Genomic DNA, 21348 nt, shown 5'->3' with positions numbered 1-21348 from the left:
ATAGCGAAAAAAAAAATGGATTTCCATGATTCACGTAGCTCACATTTTCAGGTCGGAAAATGTGTTTAATCCGGAAAAATCACATTCCTGCTCTCTTCTTCTTTCTGCAATAAATCTTCCAGTTTAGGGGTTTAATGTTAAACAAGTTGTTGGCATGGGTTCATCATCAGTTTCTGAGCTGATTGTCCTAATACCTACATAGAAATAATCAATTTGTCGAAATGTTGACTTTTTTTTTTTAATGAGTCACATTTTGGCAATGACCTGATGAGACTAAACTGGACTACCAGAAGCACTTCCAGTATGAGTAGTTTGTACATTACCTCCTCGGGGGTCGATGATCTCCACAGTGGCGGAGATCCTCTGGCCCAGAACTGCGTTAACCGGGTTCCTCAGCGTCACAGAGAACGTCTCGTGGTTCTCCTCCAGTCCATCGTCTTCCAGATACACACTCCAGGTTTTCACGTTGACACCTGGAAAAGAACCTCATCAGAACAGATGAGCAGGAGAGTGTGCGGTGGAATGCAGAAGAGTACAGTAGATTCCAGTCATATACAGTATTTTGCAGTAAAGTATCAGCGTGGTGACCTGGATCGAACTGAATTAGCGTCGCTGTACTGTGTGTAAAGTCTCTCCCCACTTTGGCAGTTCCCTCCTTCACCTGCAAGACAGGAAGTACAATTAACACCGGCAAAACAGCACTTCCTGTCACGACCAGACGTGCAGAGCTCCCTCCTCCACAGACGCACTTCAGCTATGTTTCCCATCATACCAGCTATAAAACCAGTATCAAAATGCCATACCTAAGTAGTTTAGCAGGCAACCAGAGGAGGGCAACAGTGAGACACACTGCAGTCTGGTAAATTCAAGCTACATATAAAATCTATCATGAATGGCTGCAGTCTCTTCAACCATCAATCTTCTTCTGCTTTCAGCTGCTGGACCACCAATTAGGCATGTGAGTGTGGGAGTGTGAACCTTGTGTAAACCTCATATTTACTACTTTAAAGTTGTTATTTAGACAAAATGCACTAACAACACGAGTACTTATCATATTGCACAAACATACAAAAAAAAAAAATTACAACACTAGCAAGAGACACGTTCTCAGGCACTTAAATTTGAGTTGCTTTAAACAAGTTTGAGCTGCATAGTGCTTGAACAGCAACTTTTGGTATTTGGAACCTTGCGCCCGACAGTTTCTGAGTGCAATAGCCCTTTTACACAACTGTTGTAAAACTCGGTCTCGTGTCCGAAAATAATTTATTTTACTGGACAAATTTGAACCTTATCAGCCACATTTCAATAACTGTCTATGTTACAAATGATTGCCGAGGTTATAGCGCCGCCTGCACGGACCTCGCCAAGAGGAGATAAAATCCTCTCCACCTCTGGTTTGGAAATCCCACCTGGATGGCGACATAGGCTGGGTCCTCACTGGTCCCAGAGCGCTCCACCTGAACCTGCAGCGACCCAGCGCTCTCACACACTCTGTAACAACTGACGGAGAGCTGAACCCGAGACCAGCTCAGCTCCAGGCTGAAACACATAAACAATTGGCTGAAGTTGGGTGTAGTTAGATGTTGTTGGGTGTGGTCAGTGTGTAGCTAGGTGTAGCTGGTACCTCTCTGGCAGGGCGGTGTTCCCAGCAGGGTCACTGATTGTGAACTGGAAGCTGTCGGCTGTGACATCCACGTCCACAGGAAGCAGGAAGAGCACGGCCCTGCGGTCCACGTCCCTCTGGGTGAAACGACCTCGGATGTACCCCCCTGGGGGCACACACGGGGAGTGGTCTGTCGCCATGTCTGTCTGCCTCCCTGCCTGTCTACCTGTCTCGTCTTGTCTGCCTGTCTCTCTGTCAGACTGTCTACCTGCCTGCCTGCCTGTCTGTCTGCCTGCCTGTTTGCCTGCTAGCCTGTCTTCCTACCAGTGAGAGTGTTCTCCAGGGAGCCGAAGTGGGGTGGTGTGGTGATGATGAAATCCAAGTCCAGGTCGGGGCTGTCGGGGTCAGTGGCATGGAGGTGTGTGGAGGTGATGAAGATTCCCTGTCGCCCACCCCCCAGGTCCTGCACCGTGCTGGGACGCCCCTTGTTGGACAGACTGGGGGGGCTGCGGTCCACATGCTCCACCTGAAGGGGGTGGAGGTGGACACAAAACATGAAATTTCTCATTTCTAACAGAGGTGTATTTTAAAATGCTGTGCTCAGCACTGCAGCAGACTATACCGGTGGAAAGTAACAAAGTACAAGTACTTCTTATGGTACTCAAGTGTCTGTACTTACTTAAACATTCAATTTCAAAAACTTTTGAGTTTTACTCCACTACATTTTAAAGCAAATATCTGTACTTTTTACTCTGTTATATTTCTAACAATTCTTACATATATATGTGGTGTGGGGATGGTGTGGTTTGAACAGCCACACCTAACTCAATGTGGAATTAGCAATGTGGCACTTTCACTTTTACTACAGTATTTTTTGTAAGTGGATTTATACTTATAGTTAAGTTAAAGCTCTGAGTACTTATTCCACCACTAACGTGAATAAGACGAAAATGAGGGCAGTTTCAAATGAAGTTCCTGCTGATCGCCACTGGATGGTGCTCTGATTACATCTATAATCAGTCTATTATCTGTCTGCAGAGTTCCCCAAAGATGCACCTGTGTCCATCATCACTGAATTATATAATGTATATCTTGTATATCTTTATAAATCTGACTATTTCTGTTTTTTGGTTTTCTGTATTTTCCTCGGCTATTTGTATATATTTGACAATTAAATAAATAAATAAAGATACATTTAAATTTACTTCACTTTTGAATAATATTTATCTTTTTATTATTTTTATTCTTCACTGTTTTTTTTACTGCTAATGGTCTGCAGTGTAATGCACCAAATCTCACCAGTACAAATTCCTAATTTATGTTAATGTTCCTGGCAGAAAAAATTGTTTCTGATTCGGGTTTCTGATATTATTATTATTATTATTATTATTATTATTATTATTATTATTCCATAAGACAGAAGAGTGTAAACATGTTATTTCTTAGTATTTTGTCCTGAGCTCAGTACCACGTGCTCTGGCCCCAGTTCTGTGGTTCTATCTAATCCTGAGGGCCAGTACGGTCTAGCAAGCTGAGGTTTGTTTCATATATAATACACACACACACACACACACACACACACACACACACACACACACACACACACACACACACACACACACACACACACACACACACACACACACACACACACACACACACACACACACACACACACACACACTTTCTTGTCCTGTTTTGGTTGAAGTTCTTTCCTTTCGTCAGTGAAGTGTTTGAATTTAAAAAGACTGATGCCTTAATTTGGGTTGATTATTCTGTGTTGTGCAACTCTTGGTAGTTTGTGTGTGTGCGAGTGTGCCAGTTTATGCATGTATACTTATGTATAATGTATGCAGTGGTGCAGTGGTGGAAGAAGTATTTGTGCATTTATCAAAGTTAAAGTACAAATACCCTGACACAAAATGGCTGTAGTAGAAGTGAAAGCACTACATTTAAACATCTGCTTCAGTGAAAAAAGTAGATAAGTACTTGCTGTTAAATGTACTTAAAGTAGGGATATTAATAATTAACCGTTTAACCGTTAACTGACTAAGAATTTTGACCAATTAATACTGTCAGTCAAACAGTTAAAAAAATAGTAATAAAAAAATGTTTGTTGCAAAGTAAAAGAAAAATAGGCTATACAATCTATCTCTTAAATACTCATGAGAGCGAGACGTGCAACTAAGACTGTGGCAATTATGGCAATACTGCAGTAACCTGACATTATCGCAGGGTTGAGCTCATTACCGTCATCACCGCAAATAATGTAATAATATATATATATATATATATATATATATATATATATTATTGTATTTCATTTTTTGCTCGTGAAAGTTACAGGAAGATATGAAATATAAACACAATAATCTCTGTTTAGTTATCATCGTTGACTGTCTTCCATCCTATGTTCAAGGACTTCTGGAGAAACTTTCCAGTTGCTCCGCTGAGTCCGCTCACTTGGAGGGAGAGTCCATTAATTATATGGGGGATTTGTTTTGTGTGTGTGTCCGATTATTATTTATTATTTCTAGGGCTGTGTACCTGACTCAGAATTTTGTCAGTCAAATCGGATTCGGTCTTTCAATGCAACTATTCTATCAAACAACTAAACACATACTGTTTTTAGTTGTTTTATTTGGAGGAATTCAATGGCTCCACGACTCTCCGGCTGTGCAGTTGGATCATATTGCATAATGGGCGTACAAGAGCTGTGTTTGTGTGTAAAAATATATTTATGATTCCCATTGTTAGGGGTCCAGCGTGCAGGGCTGGAACCATATTGCTATTGTTCGGCAGCCCCTCATTGTTATTGTTCGAGAAAGAAATTGTGGAATTTTGAAGCCTAAAACTATCTGGAACACCAACTTCACCATAACACACATACACGGTTTACGTCTTGTTTGAACCGCACTGTCACAAAGACCTCATGGTTGACGTTTCATACATATCGATCCACATATGGAGCAGATATTAGCGAAAAACCCACCAAACTTTGAGCGATTTTAACACAGATGAGCCAGTACATCTGACGCCCAAATATGTCCAACCCGGCTAAAACTATCTGGAACACATACTTCGGCATAAGCTACGAGCAAAGTTCAGGTGTCGTTTGAACCGGTATGTTACAAAGATCTCGTGGTTTAAATTTCATCCATATTAATCCACATACTGAGGAGATATTAGTGAAAAGCCGAAACAAATTTTACCCGAAATATTCAGTTGGTCTTGGTTAACTGACACTTCTTGTTCTAAAATGAACGAGATGAGATTTACAGTGAGACACTTTATGACGTCATCATATTATTTACTATAAATGTACGGATTCCGATTGAGAGGTTCCAGTCGGACCGTGTCCAGTGTGCAGTGTAGACTAAACTCTTTAAGTTTTATATGTTACCAACCTATCGATTTACGTGTATATTTATATAGCTTCTTACCTGGTAGATGTCAGTAGAACTTTGCCGGATGAATTAAAAAATTATAAAAACAAATCCTTAAAAATTTGTCAGGTCTTCCCTTGAAAACACTGAAATGTGCGACTGACTGATGCGTTCAAGATCCAGTGAGGCATCGGAAAAATAGAGGCCATGCAATGGTAATTAAGTACAGAAATACCACAACATTTTTCATATTTCATGGAAACGTAGCTTACTGAAAATGTAATCCATGTAAAAAACTCAAAAAATAAATGACATGCCCGACACGGCACCAAACAGCCACCCGTCACTGAGAGTGCAGCTCTATTTCCACAGACGAGGTGAGTTATAACAATGTGAAGTTCTGGTAAACAGGCAAACATGGACTGTTGTTTTAAAGACAGGAGGGTTGCACTGTGTGGGCTGCATAGTGGTTGTCCCGTGAGACGAGCAACCAGGAAAAGACACACCGGGGGGAGGCCATGCTGCATTCAAGTAAACTTGTCAAATCGTGCTGCGTTTCAGAGAACCCGGGAAACTGAAAAACGCACACAACACGACTAAACTGGACCCCATGTATTGCTGCCTGCAGCTATATTTTATAATTATAATTTATTAAGTCCAATAAAAAAAGGCTGTAATTCTTTTTTTTTCATGGGACAGTGCCCTTATATTTTAATATTGTCGGATAACGGTTAATGATCAGTTAACGAGGGTCAGCTATTGGTCAGAATTTTTTTTTCTAAATTATCACCCCAACTTGAAGTATTAGAAGTAACCAGTGCCCTAATATAACAGCTTATAAAATAAGACAAATCAATCTGATTGGTTCAGTGGTTCTTTCTTCTGATACTGTATATGTAAATATAAATCCTTATCCAAAAAACTACGTGACTGTGTTAGAAATAGTGAAGTAAAAGTGGAAATGCTGAATATACTTAATATACTAAAGTACAGATACTTGAAAAGTGTACTTAAGTATAATAACAGAGAACTTGTGCTTTGTTACTTTTCACCACTGTGCACTGTATATAGACTAATTGTATGTTGATGTATATATACTACAAAAGCCCTCATATATATACAGTATATATACTGTATAGACATATTGTATATATATATAGCACATACACAGTATGTACTGTATATATATATATATATATATATATATATATATATATATATATATATATATATATATATACAGTATATACTGTATTTATATATTGTATATGTGACCCACCGAAGATTTAAGGTACTTCTGGTGCCGTTTGACATTTTTTCACGTCATTTGAAAGTGGAGAATCAGAGCTTCAAAACAAGGTGTCACTTGTGCAAATCAAGCAAATATTTTTAAGGCTATGGCTTGTTAATGACGAGGGTGAAGTTTTCCCAACAGCTTGTCTTCTTCGTTGGTATACGCCACCTACACAATAATATCTCTGTGTGTGTGTAAAAGTAGCAATATTTAAAGTTTGAATTCTATCAAAACGGTTTCATATTGTTACTTCACATCACATGGAATATGGAGGAATGATCTTCACCTGGGCGGTCGCTATAAAGGAAACAATCAATCGGTGTTGTTCAGCACTATTCAGTGTCTCGGTAAGTCAACTGTTTCCCCATGTATTCTAACGGAAATATATAACTTGACGGTTTAAAATGTATCTACTACTTAGAAATCAAACTTGGTTTTGAAAATACGTTGAGAGATAATAAAAAAAACACAAAGGAACACGAATCTGTAAAAATCCCATTTTCCTTCTAGAAAGGTTTTTTCAACTTATTTGGTGATTTTAGAAATGTGCGACAATACGGGTTTTACTGCGGTGGGTGACATTTAAGGTATATATGTACATGGTGCATGTGTGTGCACCTGTATGTTAAAGACAGCTGGCTCCTCCTTCAGCTGTCCGTGCTCCAGGAATCCTCTGTTGGTTCCGTCTGACGGCAGGAAGTAGAATCGGTCTACCTGAGCCGGACTTCCTGCTTGGTGCTGATAGGACACTTCTAGGCGGTCCACCTGGATCTGGGTGAATCTCCCCCCGTTGGCGAGGGGTCTCCCCTGCAGCAGCAACCTGCCGTACAGCGGCGGCTGGCTCACAGTGTAGGTGAGGTTCTGAGGCGCTGTGTCGGGGTCCGTCAGCTCCAGTTGCTGTGGACCGATGCTCTGCACGGCGCCCTCTGGCAGCTGGAGGTCCACGTTGCGGCTGAGGGAGGGGGGAACACGGTCCCCATGTTGGATGGTGAAGTGGAGTGTTCCACTGCGGGATGTTTCGCCGTTGGTAACAACAAAACTACAACCAGAACAATGGACAATTAGAAGATATGTTCGGAACGGGACACTCCATGTCACAACGACTCCAACATATGCATTGAAGATTAAAAAGACAGTATCTACTGAATTTACAATAAATGCTGTTTTTTTTCTTCTTTTATAAAGTTTTATGAACTGTTTATTTTATTTGTCAATCTTTCATTGTGTGTTCACCTGGCTGGAAAAATAAATGGTGTCGTGTGCCAAAATATTAAATCTGCTTCTGAAATATCTGCAGCATTACAAGCTGCTCTGTCCACAATCCAACAGACCTGAAAGAAGAAACGTGCACAGAAGTCCTAAACTCAACCCTCTGCCAAGTCAATATGCCCCTCACACACACACACAGACACACACACACACACACACAGACACACACACACACAGACACACACACACACACACGCCTGCAGCCCGGCAGATGACACCTGCCCCAGGCAAAACACACACACACACACACACACACACACACACACACACACACACACACACACACACACATGCACTCACAGGCAGGTTCCCCTCAGTTCGGGGTGGAACATCTGGCTTTAAAATTGCTCTAAATTTGCCAGGTAATTGTGCTCGACGCCGCCTGTGCATGCACAGCCCTCTGGCTACCATGCACAGACTGTGCCAGGCCGTGTTGTTATTCTCTAATAATGCCCATTCATCATCCACTGTCATCATGGCACGGCTAGTGGAGAGGCCTCACTGTCACACACCTTCTGCACCCCCCAAACCCCCCCTCCACACACACACACGTTGCCACATCTGAATTTGAATAAACAGGCATTCTCCTGAATGTTTATTTCTCTCATCTCTGCACCGTGCACCTCTTAAAATGTTCCCCCTTTTTTCAAACCACCACATAAAGGTTCCTGCTTCTGATTGGCAGAGAGCAGCTCACCCTGGCTGTGAAAAACCTTTTGGCTCAAAACTGACCCCCAAGTGAAAGCCAGCCAGCCAACTATCCTGCTACCCAGCCAGCTATCCAGCCATCCAGCCAGCCAGGCAGCCAGCTATCCAGCCAGCCAGCCAGCGAGCCAGCCAGCCAGCCAGGCAGTCAGCCAGCCAGCTATCCAGCTAGGCAGCCAGGCAGCAATGCAGATTGTAGTTCCATCTTCGTAGCTCTAATGTAACAGTTGAATGGTTGAAAGTACTTCTCAAAAATCTAACATTATATCATGGCTAAATGATGATTATATGGTTGTCTGTGTGAGAGGAGGAAAGAGAGAGGGAGAGAAAGAGAGAGGGACAGAAGGAGAAAGAGAAGGAGAGAGAGAGGGAGAGAAGGAGACGGACAGAAGGAGACGGAGAGGGATAGGAGGAGAGAGAGAGGGAAGGCTGACATTACAATGTCAGAGATGCGTATTGGGGCTGTGATCAGAGCGGAAGATGGACTGGGGAGGTGGGGAGGGAGGGTAGTGGAGAGGCGGAGAACCTTCCACAGCGTTAGGTTTAGAGCGTGCTGAGAAAGAGTTCGGTGCGGCAGAGAGAGGAGGTACCTGAAGGAGTCCGTCTCCGCCTGGTGGCTGTTGTCGTGTGTGTAGCAGACCTGGTGTGCGGCCACATCCAGCTGGCTGAAGGAGAGCAGGGGCACCCCGGGGTGCTGCACGCCATGGACTTGGCCGTGCTGCGGGGGAACCGACACCCTGAAGGTCAGCTCCTCTGGCCGCGCCCCCGAGTCCGACGCCAGGAGAACGTCGGTGGTCAGAACCACCCGCTCGCCTTCCATCAGGTCCACTGCCTTGCTCCTCAGCACAATGTCACCTGGAGAGACCAAGAAGAAGAAGAAGAAGAATCACTTCTTACATTACATCACATAGTTGATCAGACGTGTTGATCCAAAGCGACTCACAACTTATTCACACACCATGCAAGGCTCATCAACAGCAGTTAGGGGTTCAGGGTCTTGCTCAAGGGCACTTTAGCATGCTACCAGGAGTAGCCGGGAACTACTACGACCCACTCTACCTCCTGGGCTGATGTCCCCCCACAATCATTACTATTTGTTCCCTGCAATTTCCCATCCTAACCATCAAGGAGCAGCACGGCACCCGGGGTTCAACTCCAGTTAGAGTGCCAATGACTCAATGGCTCAACTGCATTGGTTGTACCTGATGTGCACGTCTAGAGCAGGAGGAAGGTGGAGGAAACCCACGTGAACATTCAAACTCAGGGAGCGATGGCGGAGGCAGCATAGCAAGGTCCACCCTGCTCATCAGCAGCAGTTTGGGGTTCAGTGTCTTGTGCTCCCAGGAGAAGCCGGGGATCGAACCAGTGATCCTCTGTGTACCAGACTGTTCTTTCTGCTAGACAGCAGATGGGCGGATGGATGCTGTGGTGTTTCTGTTATTTTGTGCAGCCAATGTATATATAGAAAAAGAGAGAAAGACAGAGAGGAGGATTAGAGGGCTAGGGAAGGAGAGGAAAGGTTGAGGAGAGAAGAAGAAAGAAGGAGAGAAGGAGATAAGAGGAGGAGAGAAGAGGAGGAGAGCAGACAGGAGCCGCAGAGGAGAGAGAGAGAACACCAGCCAGCAGCTGGTCCTTCCTCGCTGTCTAAATTATTCACCTCCAGAGGAGGAGCAGTGTGCCACCTCCTCCCTGCAGGAGCAGCAGGCGGCCTGCCAGCTCCTCCTGTGCCTCCGCCCCTGTTCACCCGACTGGTAAAACCAACGCACCCTTTGGAGGGTCGGGACGCTCAATTATGTATGGCCCTCTACCGGCTGCAGGTTTGTGTTTGTGTGTATGTGTCTGTGTCCGTGTGTGTGTGTGTGTGTGTGTGTGGGTGTGTGTGTGTGTGTGTGTGTGTGTGTGTGAGAATTTAACAGTAACAGTTACCATTTGAATGATAATAACACAATAATAACATGACAACACAAAAATATGATAATAACATTATCATTTAACCCGAGAATGCATATGGTGGTTCACAAATGTCACAGCTTAAGGTGTTGTTTGCTTAAAGTTTTGTTTTGATTTCTAAGTTTGTACATATCATATAATTAATGCATAATTAATTTAACTAATTTAGATGAGAGGATTTTACATAGTCAAAAAACACCTCAAATTAAGGAATTCCTGGAATTGCTGTCTGTTCTCTAATCAGCAGCATAATCAGGCTGAAAATAAAAATCACCCGGTTAATTTTGTTCCATCATGTGCATTCTAGGGTCAAAATATATAGCAAAGCTGTGTTAAAGATCAGATATGATTGTTTGAGCTGTGAAAATATTTATGGTTCATTTTTATTATTTCATTCTTCCTAACCCCTCCAGTGACACACACCCTGACCTCTGACCTCTGTGTGTGGAGCGCAGGGAGAAGAAGAAGGTGTGCACTGCAGACTCATGCTGCAGGTCGCTGAGGTGGAAGCGGAAGCTGTCGTGACCTTTGACGCCGGCGCTGGCTGTGTATTTGTACCACAGGAAGTTCATCTCTACAGCTTCCTGTGTGAAGTTCTGACCCGCTGACAGCTCCACCCAGCCAGACTCCGTCTGAAGGCAGATCACATTCAGTCCATGCACAACACAGCTAGACGCACAGGAATGTGCACGATGCAACTGCTGCATTTTGTGCTCACCTTTAGCTGCAGCTTCCCGAGGCGCGGCTCTGTGTTGACGACGAAGTAGATCTGATCGGGTGGGGAATCCATGTCCTCCGCCTGCAGCACCACGCTGGAGAGCACGCTGCTGTCCGACTCCACCCGTAGCCCTGTGTTCCTGAACACCACCCAGGGAGAGAGGACAGCCTCAGAACACCACCCAGAACACCACCTAGCCAGCCTCAGAACACCAGCCAGGGAGAGGAGAGCCTCAGAACACCACCCAGGAAAGAGAGGACAGCATCAGAACACCACCTAGGAAGAGAGGACGGCCTCGGAACACCACCCGAGAAGAGAGGACAGCCTCACAACAACCACCTGGGAAGAGAGGAAAACCTCGGAACACCAACCAGGGAAAGAGGACAGCCTTGGAACACCACCCAGGGAGAGCGGACACCCAGGTAGAGAGGACAGCCTCTGATATGGCAATATTTTTGGACTAATTGGATTCTAGGTAAGGGTGAATATTATGGGGAAATATTTACACGCAAGAAATATTGTCGAACCAATCCGTGTCTAACGTCTCCCTATCTGTCTCTATCCTCAGGTCCAGTATTTAGATTCACTCCCACCTGACCATGTTCTAGTTAGCAGACGTGGTTCCATGCTCCTGTCCTGTAAACTAACAATGCCAGAGTGACGGATGTGGCCGGGGCTGGGGTCAGGAGAAGGACAGACAGAGGACAGACAGAGAGCAGATGGAGTGGGGGGCCTGGGGGTACACAGCCACATACTCAGTCCAACCCTCCAGGAACTTCTAGAACACCAAGCTGGTTCAGCTCCTGGTGGAGGACATCAGAGAAGCTCTGGATCCCACACGGTCAGAGCGGGCTCCAATATATGACCTCTGACCCCTTCAGCAGCGGCTCCTTGTAATGGAGGCATCTATACCGTTGTAAAGCTGTTGTAATAGTGCATGTGTCTAGAACTCACATCACAAAATATGTGGTAGAACTTGGGAGAGCACGGTCTAGTTTGCTTAGCTGGGGGGGCGGGGGGTTAGATGGAGGATACTAAAAAATCTAAAATAAAAGACCAGGGCAAATTCACAAAAGGATTGGAAGCTTTTGCGGCCTAACCCGGCGCAAATAACAGAAAAAGCAAGCGTCTAATTCATAAAGCACTCGCACAGTGAAATACACCGCTAACTACGCTGCAAATAGTGTCTTAGTGCGGTGGTGCTTTTTGTGGGTATATAAATTTGGGAATTATTCATATACCTAGTTGCAAAATTGGCCCCTTTCTATGCAAGTGAGTTTCGTTGTAAAAAATGGGTGAAATTCTTACCGCCTGCAGAGAGCGGGTGGTAACTGCGCAAAGGCCACAAAATACATTTTAAGAAGGCGTGACTGGCTGCAGAGAGCCAGTGCAACTGAAGCGTATTTACAAGGGGTTTCACAGCCAGACTTCTGGGTGATCCTTAAGTAATATTTTGACATTATTATTATTATTATTATTATAATTAAAATTACTGTCACGGCATTCGAAAGTAGCAATGCATTGAACGGGGCAGTCCGTGGTGGTTTTCAAGACCCACTCCAAAAGCAACTTGACACTTTGAATCATTTATTGTACAAAGCAGGTGTTGCAAATGTTGACAAAAACGGTTTCATAATTCCTTTTAAAGATACAGGGAATAGCGATAAAGTGGTCAAAACCACAGATGGCACCGAACCTCATAGGACCATGGACAGCTACGCAGGCTGCGGAATGGTTCGGTGTCTGCGTTACGCATGTGTAGACCCCGTTGCGCTTTGTGGTCTGCCTGGGGCAGCACTGCCAGGTCCCCAAAACTTTATGGGCGTGTTTGCGCTGACATTTCATTGATAGCTTAGATAGCGGACACAATTGATTCATGGTGCTATTACCGGCCACAATCCATTCTTTGTGAATTTGCCCCACATTACTTTTATTTGTTTTGTTTGGAGAAACAGGGACCAGGGCCGCGCAGCAGAACGACGATCGCTCCCTCTCTGTCCCGGTATTGCCACAGAACGCATCAAAACTACAGTGCCTGGTGCACAGACAGGTGCTGCTGTGCTAAAACGAAACAAGGATGACATAATAAACAACGCTATGTGCAGCACACCTATAGAAAATATTGTTGCGTCTTCTGAGGAGGTGCCGGATCCAATCAAATAGGTGCCGGTCATGGATCATGCAGGATTCTACACAAAGTAAGCCCCGGTGACACCCAATGTTAAAGTTAATAACATTATTATTTTATATACGTAATTTATTAACTTAGTTTTAGCTCAGTTCCAATAACTCTAGTTCATCATACTTTGAAACAGTGGCTTCCAGTTGCGTTGTCGGAACCAAAATTTGTCACAACAGCTAAAAATTGTTGCAGTGACAAGAAGCAGTTGTGTGTGGTTATATGAAGACGGTGTTTACAGGGAAGTAATAGCAGGGGAGCAGGGGATTGTTGAACGGGGGCAGCGGGAAGTCTGCTACCTCACACGGAAAAAAGCGTGGGCACGCGCGCGGGGGGGGTTGCTGTCACATCCACCCTGATGGAGTGCCAACAGACGGGGGGGCAGCTGCCAAGTAGCCGCGTTACTTCTGCCCTGCTGGCCTGAACAGAACCGAGTGGGGCCGGTGCCAGCACACACTGCAAGGGTGTGTGTGTGTGTGTGTGTGTGTGTGTGTGGGTGTGCGTAAGTGGGGGGGGGGCTTATTCAAGGATGAGTAAAAGCAGATTTCAGGTCAGTCACTCAAAAGGAGCTGGGTGCAGTGGGGGGGGGGGTGAAGGCCTCTGGCTGGTGCTGGTGTCCCCTGGCAGGAAGGTGGGGGGGGTGGGGGTGGTCCTTACTTGAGTATCCGAGGCTTCTGGTCGTTGACTGGTTGCACGGTGACGTGCGCTCTGCCCCGGACGGTGTGCACGCCATCTGTCAGCTGCACCGACACAGCGTCCTGCAGGGTCTCCGTGTCATCATGCACATAGAGGATCCTCATACCTGCAGAGAGGGGGGGGGGGGTGACCGGAAGAGAGACGAAGCAGATTAACAGGAGGAAAGGATACCTCTGGACAACAGGAAGTTCTCGTAACAGGAAAAGCTTTCTCAACGTTGAATCCTGACTCCTGTCACTGTTTCTTTTTAAATTAAAATTAAGGTTTTATTGATTATTTTTCAACCAACAATGCAAAGGCCTGGTTTCCCATCCTTGTACCAACTTCCTGCCCAAGACCATTAATACAAACAACTGGGTGAGTAAATGAATGGATGGATCAATGGATAAATGAATGATGGGTGAATGGGTGAATGATAGATAGTCAGTAGGAAGACAGATTACCAGTTTGGTTGTTTGTCTAACAGTGTCTTTTCCATTAGGATGTCCAGAGGAGTCCAAAGGAGACAGACTGACAGACAGGCAGATAGACAGTCAGACAGACAGGCAGACAGGGGGGACAGGCAGACAGACAAGGAGATAGACAAACAGACAGACAGGCAGACTTAGGGGACAGGCAGACACACAGGGAGATAGACAGTCAGACAGACAGGTAGACTGAGGGGACAGGCAAAGACAGGCAGATAGACAGTCAGACAGGCGGGCAGATGGGTAGAGTGACAGACAGATAGCACTGTGGGCACTGTGTGACCTCTGTCTCTAACATGTGTTCTGCAGCAGCCAGGGGAAGGTGGGGGGAGGATGTATATTTATTCAACATGTATTTAACCAGGAAAGCCACTTTCAGATTTAGAACTCTTTTCAAAATAAAACCATATAGACATTAAAGCAGCAGAACACCCACAACGTGAAAACAATTAGAAACAAGAGCATGATATTGAACCAGACAGTGATTCCGTCTTTAAAATGTGAAATTGAAAGGAAACACACATTTCAGGTTCTTCCTGTAATTCATTCCATGGTAATGCTGATTCAGGGGAAATTATATTTATTTTTCATGACACTTGATCGATTCAAATCATACAACAGGCTCGTTGCTCCATTCATGGGTATTACTTTTAAAGGGGGAACTGTTTCTTTCCACCACAGGATTTAACAATTTGCTATTCCACTCATTGTTCTTTCTTTCGACCAGGCTCTTTGCACTCTACATCACTTGGCCTCTTACTTTATTTGTTGGGTAACTGATAATAACTAATAAAATCATGCCAAATATGATGCTCATTTTTGATTGAGGGAGATCTCGTAGGAGGGATTTTTGCCCAAGTGTTTTTTATTTTTCAGCATAACCTCTTGCATTAAACACCAGTGGCGAACTTCACCACTGGTGATGGCACTGTGCTTTTTATCAAACGCTTTTCAAACACTTTGTTTGAAATAATAAACCTACTCAGATGACATTCTTAGTGCAGCGTAATGTTTAGAGCTTCCAATCAAAATGTGGACTCCTCACCCTGCTGGAGCTCCTGCAGACTGAAGGACTGGACCCGCAGGCTCTGCAGGAGCTCGGATCCCAGGTTCCCGTAGCGGCTCCCGTCGCGGCCGTAGATGCCGTTGAGCAGGGCACCGTGGAGCGGGGGTTCCACCACCGTGAAGGTCAGAGTCCCCTGTGGGGCGTCCAGGTCCACGCCATTCAGGAGGGATGGAAACAAATCCTTCATCCCTCCTTCCTTCACCTGGACAGAGGAAGAGAAACCATGTTACTGACAAAATGTGTGGTAGGACTTAGATTTTTATTGTTAGTATTTGATGGCCTTCTATTAATGTAAAGCACTTTGAGTCACACATTGTGTATGAAAGCTTCTGACAAACAAATGTTATATTATTATTATTATTATTATTATTATTATTATTATTATTACAATATGTGGCAGACATGTTGTGGTTCATGTTTCATCCAAATTGATCCACATACGGAGCAGAAATGGGTGAAAAACCAACTAAATTTGACCTAAATCCCGTGCTTGGTGCTTCACCGACATGCCAACATTCGAAGATGTAAGACGAATTGTACGCCTTGTGACATCATCATCCAACATACTATAAATGTGCAGGTTGTGGTTCTGAACGTCCATTTGTGTCGTGTGCGGTGTGTGGTGTGGAGTCCATCGCTCTGTAGTGGTTAGAGATTACAAACTAGGCATGTGTGTGTGTGTTTATGTACATTTTAGGATCCTCCTTATCCCGGGAATATGCACCAAAATGAATGGTTTGTTACAGTGGCATTTGACACTGTAAGGAACACGCAACAGCGTTTATTTCACCAAATTGCTAGGGATTTTTTTCAAAGGTAGAACTACTGCATTCAAGGCCTGTCGGAAATATGTAGTTTATAATAATAATATGTAATATTTCGATATTAATTGTAATTTATGGACCAGCAATATCCGAGCACTAGTACAAATATATACAAGCTGGCGTTTTTTTATTTAAAAAAAATTATATTGTTTATAGACCAGCAATACCGGGGCCCGGAGTAATGGTCTGTACCTTGACAGTAGGTCAAAAAATGTACAGTACTCAATTTTTGTTCAATTTTAGATATTATTTTGTGTTTGTTTGTTTATTTAAATATTTATTGTTTGTCTGCACAAGTACAAATGTGTACAGTCAGTACCTGATGTTTGTAATTATTTATTGTTTATAGACCTGCCCTGAAGAGTAAGTCCTTCAAGTTACAATTTCAAAGTGATCAAATTGGCAATGGTATTATCTGTCTTGTTTCCTGTATTGAAATACATTATTCAGCCTGTTCAAATATAGACCTTCATGAAACACTGATTACCTGAATCTATCATAGTGTCTTCACACTGATGGCCTGCTGGCAACAAACCTTTGCTCTTAGCTGTGTTTTAGTGCTACAGTCGCCTCGAGTATCCATCTATTATGGTTATAAGTGGTGGTAACAAGGGCTGGTGTATTTGTATCTGCTTCAATGTGGCAGGGGTGGTGGAGTATACACAGGCTGGTTTTGGTGGGCTGGTCTGGGTAAAAAAGTCCATGGCCATTTTTATAGTCTCAGTCTGTGACCCTGCACCCACCACTGATGAACTGATGGCGAAACCTAATTTTCTATTTTGTAAGTACATTACTTATTTATTATTAAATAAATGTTGTTTGAACGTTAGTCCCTTTGTCCCATCCCTTCTTAATGATATGTATCTTTGTTTTTATTTGAAGTTCATAACAGTACATTCTACTCAGCAGTTGTTGGCTCATTAGTTTGTGATTTACATGCACTAAAATTAACCAGGATTTAGGAAATTCAGTCTTTGTAACTACAATTTTGGGAATTATATGATTATATTGTCCTCCTCAGGCCAGTGGAGAGGAGGATGAGAGTTGGGAAAGATAGTCATAAAACCCTTATTATGCATACAGCTTCACTTTTTGTGTTTGTGTATGTGTGTGTGTGTTTCACAACTTCACCCACAGTGAAGTTGCGGAGCAGCAGGGTCGGCGGCTCGTCGTTGGTCGGAGTGATGATGATGTAGAGCGGGACGGGGGCGGAGCGATGCAGCCCGTCACTCACACTGAGGGTCAGCTGGTCAACGGTAGGCTCCACCCCGCTGTGCTGTGATTGGATGTAATTGATGAAGCCTGAGGTGAGGTGGACCAGGCTGAAGGATTCTGGGAGATCAGAGAGCGGGGTCAGCACAGAACACACTAACACACACCCTCACACACACACTCACACACACACTGACCGACTCTCTGTCCGGCGTTGCTCTTCTCGGAGCCCGGCGTCGGCAGAGTGTTTTCCAGGAAGCCGTACTGGGGAGGGGATTCCAGGTGAAAGGTCAGCTGGTCAGGAGGGCTGTCAGGGTCTGAGGCCCCCAGCCCCCCTACACACAGACACACCGATGAGCCTTCATCCAGAACCAGCATGGAGCCACCTGGAAGTACCCAGAATGCAACACCACAGGATCCAAGTTTCATTTACAGCTGATAAAAGTATTATACTACTCTAATACTGTTAGAGTAGAGGTGTCAAGCATAAGTCCTGTCAATCAGCAAAATCGTCAAGAAGACACTGTAATGATCATATATATCAAACCATCCATCCATCCATTCATCCTTGAGGTGGGATTCTGATAAAAGCATCATCTCCATATTGTCCGATAAATCAACAATATGACCAGGACTGTGTGAATGTGTGTATCTGGGATCTAGGTGATAAAAGCTCTCTTCTAAAACAGACTTAATTCCTTCGTCCTAATGCTCTTACTGCAGTTTCATGCAAATTATCTAGCGCAGTGCCAGCCCTGCCCTGCTCTGCACGGTGGTGCTGTGGCGTCGGCGCTGCAACGGCGGCCTGTTCGGACTGGATTAGCCAATTAACCGCTGTCGGTAGCGACGGCGTAATCCATCCAGCGGCATCAACACGTCACATTGTTTGCGCGACGTGAGCTTTCACACCATTGTTTAGCATGTCATGCGTATACACGCACGTATGCACGCACACACACACACACACACACAGGATAATCCCAATCAAGTGTGTGTTTTTTCAGTTCAAACAGTGAGAACAACACAATTCCTTGCAGTGTAAGGAATAGTGTGGTGTGTGTGTGTTTTTACATAACACACACACACACACACACACACACACACACACACACACACACAGAGTCCTCGGAGTGTGGGTCCCAGCGGCCACTGGTTTCTCTTGATAAACCTGGTAGCTTTTTTCCAGGATTCAATCCTTCTGTTGGCTCGCACTCAGCAACTCTCCCTCACCGTCCCTACGAGCCTGTGAGTGTGTGTGCGTGAGTGTGTCTGTGAGTGTGTGTGTGTGTGTGTGTGTGTGTGTGTGTCGTACTGATTAGGTGAATCCCGCCCCTCTCCCCACCCTCCCTGTCTGAGTGCATGTTAGCCTTAAGAGGATTGTCATTCGCGCTGCAGAGACCGTGACATGTTCACTGCCAGCAGTGCCACCCCCCCACAGTGGAACCACACTGTGCGTGTTGTGCATCTCTGTCTTAATGAGAACTCCCAAACTATGCAGCTCTGTACGTCAGAATTATCAGTCCTATGAAGCAGTGGTTCTCAACGTGGGATCCGATGACCTCCAGGGGTCCTTCCACCGGTTCCAAGAGATCCCCAGAAAAATGATTACTAAATAAACTGGTGAAACACCATTATTTCATTTCCAAGACATTAGCCCTGTTAGAGAATGTCCAGAAATTACTGATTGTATCCTAGTTTCACTGTTACCTCCCGGACTAGAGTAGAGACACTGAATCAGATCTAACAATAAAAATCTGATCAGATTGGATCGCAGAGACTGAATCTGATCCAGTGGGCCCTGATGTGGACAATCTGGGGAACCTTGATGCCGAAAAAGTGGATAATTAGCACTCTTAACACCAGTAGTTCAAGCACATGATGCTCGGGAAAGAAAACAAACCTTTAAGGTCAAAAATAATGACAATAAAGAATTTTTTTTTTGTTTTTTCAATTTAGATTAATCCTGTGTGGTGGCTACTGCTGCCGTCCAATTCTGATGACATCACAGCTGTTTATAACCAACAGATACTGACGGAACAAACTGTGTGTTTCCTCAGAACATCGGCTTTCTTTCTGTTGTAGTGTTGTTGTTGTTGCTGTTGTTGAAGTGCATGCTGCGTACCCATGGTGATGGCGGGGACTTTGTTGTTGACAGGAAGCACAGTGACATTGAGGTCGTACACAGGAAGTGAGCCATGGAGAGGCACTGGAGGGGGGGGGGCATCTCCATGGCAACAACTGTCTGTTCCTCCCGCTTCTCCGTCCGACACGATGAGAGTGACGATGTCGGTCACAGGATCTGGTCCGATCTCCCCTCCTGCACAGAACACACACCTGGATCACACACACCAGGATTACACACCTAGATCCCACACAGCTGGATCACACATACCTGGATCACATACAGCTGGAACACACACCTGAATCTCACACACCTGGATCACACACACCTGGATCACACACAGCTGAATCACACACCTGGATCAAACACCTGGATCACACACACCTCAACCACACATCTGGATCACACACAGGTGGATCACACACCTAGATCCCACACAGCTGGATCACACACACCTGGATCGCACACATCTGTATCACACACCTGGAAGATGAACATTTATTATAGGAATTAATCAATTAAGTACATATTAAGCACTATATCTACAGGTATAGACCGATCAGCGACAACATTAAAACCACTGACAGGTGAAGTGAATAACAGTGCTCATCTCCTTCCAATGGCATCTGGCAAGGGGTGGGATATAATAGGCAGCAAGTGAACAGTCGGTTCTTGAGGTTGATCTGCTGGAAGCAGGAAGAATGGACAAGTGTAAGGATCTGAGTAACTTTGACAAGGGCCAATTTGTGATGGCTAGACAACTGGGTCAGAGCATCTCCAAAACAGCAGGTCTTGTGCGGTGTTCCCGGTATTCAGTGGTAAGTACCTACCAAAGTGTTCCAAGGAAGGACAACCAGTGACAGGGTCATGGGCGCCCAAGGCTTACTGATGCACGTTGGGAGCGAAGGCTAGCTCACCTGGTCCGATCCCACAGAAGAGCTACTGTCGCACAAATTGCTGAAAAAGTAAATGCTGCTATAATAGAAAGGTGTCAGAACACACAGTGCATTACAGCTCGCTGAAAGCGCCTACAATGGGCATGTGAGGGTCAGAACTGGACGATGGAGCAATGGAAGAAGGTGGCCTGGTCTGATGAATCACGTTTTCTTCTACATCATGTGGATGGCCGGAGTTAGGGTCAGATTCGATCAAGCATCTGTGGGATGTGCTGGAACAACAAGCCCGATACATGGGGGCCGCACCTCGCAACTTAGGACTTAAAGGATCTGCTGCTAACGTCTTGGTGCCAGATACCGCAGAACACCTTCAGAGGGCTTGTGGAGTCCATGCCGCGATGGGTCAGAGCTGTTTTGGCGACACGAGGGGGAGCCACAAAATATTAGTGATAGTTAGTGATCGTTTTAATGTTGTGGCTGATTGATGTATATTCTACCAGTGTGCGCGTAGTAGATTTGTCCCTGCAGAAGGTCCGTCTGGGAGAACTTGTCCACACTATGGCCTGCTCGACGCAGCTGCCCCCTGGACGGGCTGCGAGCTAGCATGTAGCTAAGCCTGGAGTCATCACTGTCCACGTCTGTAGCGGACAAGTAGTCCACGGTGACCTGCACCTGCCCGCCCTCCACACAGCTCAGTGCCCCCTGCAGGCCATTCCTCAGCTGGGGGGGTTCATCGTTCACAGGAAGCACCTAGAGACACCAAGACCAGTTTTAAACCAACAGGCAGGTCGAGTAATCAAAGACATGAAGGCGCTCAGAAGGTCCAGACTGACATGGAAAAGGAGAGAACACTTCAGTCACTGAGTGACTGTGGTTGTACTGGGCAGCTCCCAGTGTCCACCAGTAGCAGACTAGGGTTACACTGAGCAGCTTGTCTTACTCTATATATCAGTGTGTTACA

At 45.0% G+C, this 21348-nt stretch overlaps 1 protein-coding gene across 1 annotated transcript in view; it reads right to left on the bottom strand.

Moving 5' to 3' along the window:
* frem1b (Fras1 related extracellular matrix 1b) overlaps positions 1–21348 on the bottom strand; it is a 47117-nt gene that overhangs the window by 7749 nt on the left and 18020 nt on the right. The window contains exons 16-30 of the mRNA XM_080011236.1: positions 20885–21137; positions 19492–19686; positions 17567–17755; positions 17293–17489; positions 15313–15535; positions 13762–13906; positions 10926–11064; positions 10644–10839; positions 8848–9112; positions 6902–7322; positions 1928–2129; positions 1625–1769; positions 1410–1539; positions 589–661; positions 324–473 (exon numbers count right to left, since the gene is read on the bottom strand). Of these exons, the coding sequence (XP_079867362.1) occupies positions 324–473; positions 589–661; positions 1410–1539; positions 1625–1769; positions 1928–2129; positions 6902–7322; positions 8848–9112; positions 10644–10839; positions 10926–11064; positions 13762–13906; positions 15313–15535; positions 17293–17489; positions 17567–17755; positions 19492–19686; positions 20885–21137 (2923 nt within the window). The remainder of the gene's footprint in view (positions 1–323; positions 474–588; positions 662–1409; positions 1540–1624; positions 1770–1927; positions 2130–6901; positions 7323–8847; positions 9113–10643; positions 10840–10925; positions 11065–13761; positions 13907–15312; positions 15536–17292; positions 17490–17566; positions 17756–19491; positions 19687–20884; positions 21138–21348) is intronic.

The sequence above is a fragment of the Zeus faber genome (genome assembly GCF_960531495.2).
Source record: "Zeus faber genome assembly, chromosome: 1".
NCBI classification, from domain to species: Eukaryota; Metazoa; Chordata; class Actinopteri; order Zeiformes; family Zeidae; genus Zeus; species Zeus faber.
Note: the sequence above shows the minus strand (reverse complement) of the source record. Positions and strands in the feature narration are given on the sequence as shown.